The sequence below is a fragment of the Sinocyclocheilus anshuiensis genome, unplaced genomic scaffold, assembly GCF_001515605.1.
Source record: "Sinocyclocheilus anshuiensis isolate Anshui unplaced genomic scaffold, SAMN03320099.WGS_v1.1 scaffold49, whole genome shotgun sequence".
NCBI lineage: Eukaryota > Metazoa > Chordata > Actinopteri > Cypriniformes > Cyprinidae > Sinocyclocheilus > Sinocyclocheilus anshuiensis.
The window spans coordinates 1702915-1704968 of NW_015539863.1; the positions used below are offsets into that span (position 1 = coordinate 1702915).

Here is a 2054-nt window from a genome sequence, read left to right on the forward strand (position 1 = left end):
GAGTCCCAGAATAGACCCTTCCTCTTTTCCTGCGCCCCCACTCCTTCCACCCTCTCTCTCTACAGCTCTCTTGGCAAAGCGAAGGAGATGCTGGTCAAAAATTAGTACGGGAAGAGATACGAAAAGCCTATGTTTGGGCTGTGCCACATGCCGAGAAGGCACCGCGAGAAACACCTGGGGCCCTGCCGGGGTAAAGCAGACTGAAACACCATGACTAGCCTGACACTCACAGATACTGTAGAACAGTGTTGATAGTACAAAGGAGGAGGTTTCTACGGTCCAAAATTGAAGATGTGCGTGGAACATTAAGTGAGGACCTAACAGAGACAGACATTCGTAAAAAAGACACTACTGCTGTACAGTCATATCCCATCGGCAGTCTGCACCGTACCAATATATGCTCTCTCTGTTAAGCAAACAGTAAACATAAACACTAAAATCTGTAATTGCACCTGAAATCTTTCTGGGAAATAAATACAATTTGTACATACGTGTGATGCTTGTAAACAGCATGTACCTGCCCAAACAAGACTTTTGGATTATGGTGTCTTCATATGATGAACCTCCCTTTTTTTGCAGCGAATAAAATCACAATAAAGCACTGAACTCATACAAGACAGAACGCATTGATTCGCTCTGGAGACAGCACATGAACAAATAAAAACAAGCATAGAAGTCCATTAAAACAAAAAGGATCCTTTTGTTGTGCCACAGGGTTGTGTGCTAGGGCTCTCATGGTTTCCGGCATCTCTGCAGGAGCTTCATGGGACAGTCCTTAGTCTGTAATGAGAAAAAGAGAGAGGCAGGATTAACCCACGAACCAATTGAAGGTAAGATACCATCACTCCCATTAAATTCATCTTACCACTCAGTGTTTAATGATGGTGCCATTTATAGAAGGTATAAATGTTAGCTCACCCAAAAATGAAAATTGTGAAAATCACTTCTTGTCATTCTATCCAAACCCATAAGACATTTACTCATTTCGGAAACACAATAAAAAATATAGCTGCAAGCAGCGATGGCGGGCCCAAGCCGTCAGTGCAAACGCCATCCCGGAGGCATCAGGAGAACGGTGCACAGCGGGCACATGCATTTACAGTAACCCTCAGGCAGTCTGGTTTTAAGGGATACGGCAATTAAAGGGTTAATCCGAACCATCAAGACTGTGAAACACACATACACAGAACAATATATAAAACTTTAGTAACACTTTACAATAAGGTTTCAGTTATTAACATTAACTGTATTAATTAACATGAACAATAATTATATAGCATGTATTATTGTCAGTTAATATTCAAAACTTAGACATTAAATAAATTGGTAACACTTTATAATAACTGCACACTATGAATCATTGTAAGATTTTTAATGTTTTGAATTAAGTCTCATACCCATCAAGGTTGTATTTATGAAAACAGTAGAAACAGTAAAAAATGTGCAATATTATTACAATTTAAAATAACAGTTTTATATTATAATATATTTTTAAAAATAAAATATGCATTTTAATAATATATGTCATTGAGAGCATTTACATGCACGTTCTTAAGCCAATTATGCTTAATAAGCCGAAAATGCACTTGGTCATGTAAACGCGGTAACCCGTTTTCTTTGATCGGAGTAAGATCATAAACGCCGTAAGCATAAACCGGTCGCAACAGGTAGTTTTTTGCCTCTTACTCCGATTTCGCACAGCATGTAAACACAATAACCCGCTTTCTGTTAGTGCAGATTTAAGCCCATCTAGACCGAGCAAACATCTTGCAGTAAAGAAAGAAGGAAATATATCACAAAAGCAGACTTTTTCATGACTCAGAAAATGATAAAAATGTGTTCTCATCTCATGCAGCAGAAGTAGAAGTGGTTCAGTCACAATGCTGCGTTTATAAGTGCATGAGAGGATAATATATACGAGCTGTAAGTTTCCCGACATGTTGCAAGTTGACATGTTGCAAGCTTAATTTAACATCACAACTGACAAATGTATGGAATACTTGGAGTCAGATACGCAAATGATTATATTTTGACGTCACTACAGGGAAATAACC

The 2054-nt window shown here is 38.6% G+C and overlaps 1 protein-coding gene across 1 annotated transcript in view; it reads right to left on the minus strand.

The window, feature by feature from the left end:
• Nucleotides 1-388: 388 nt before the first annotated feature.
• LOC107684954 (insulin receptor substrate 2-B-like) overlaps nt 389-2054 on the minus strand; it is a 31200-nt gene continuing 29534 nt past the window's right edge. The window contains exon 2 of the mRNA XM_016481347.1: nt 389-780. Coding sequence (XP_016336833.1) covers nt 776-780 — 5 coding nt within the window. The 3' untranslated portion in view covers nt 389-775. The remainder of the gene's footprint in view (nt 781-2054) is intronic.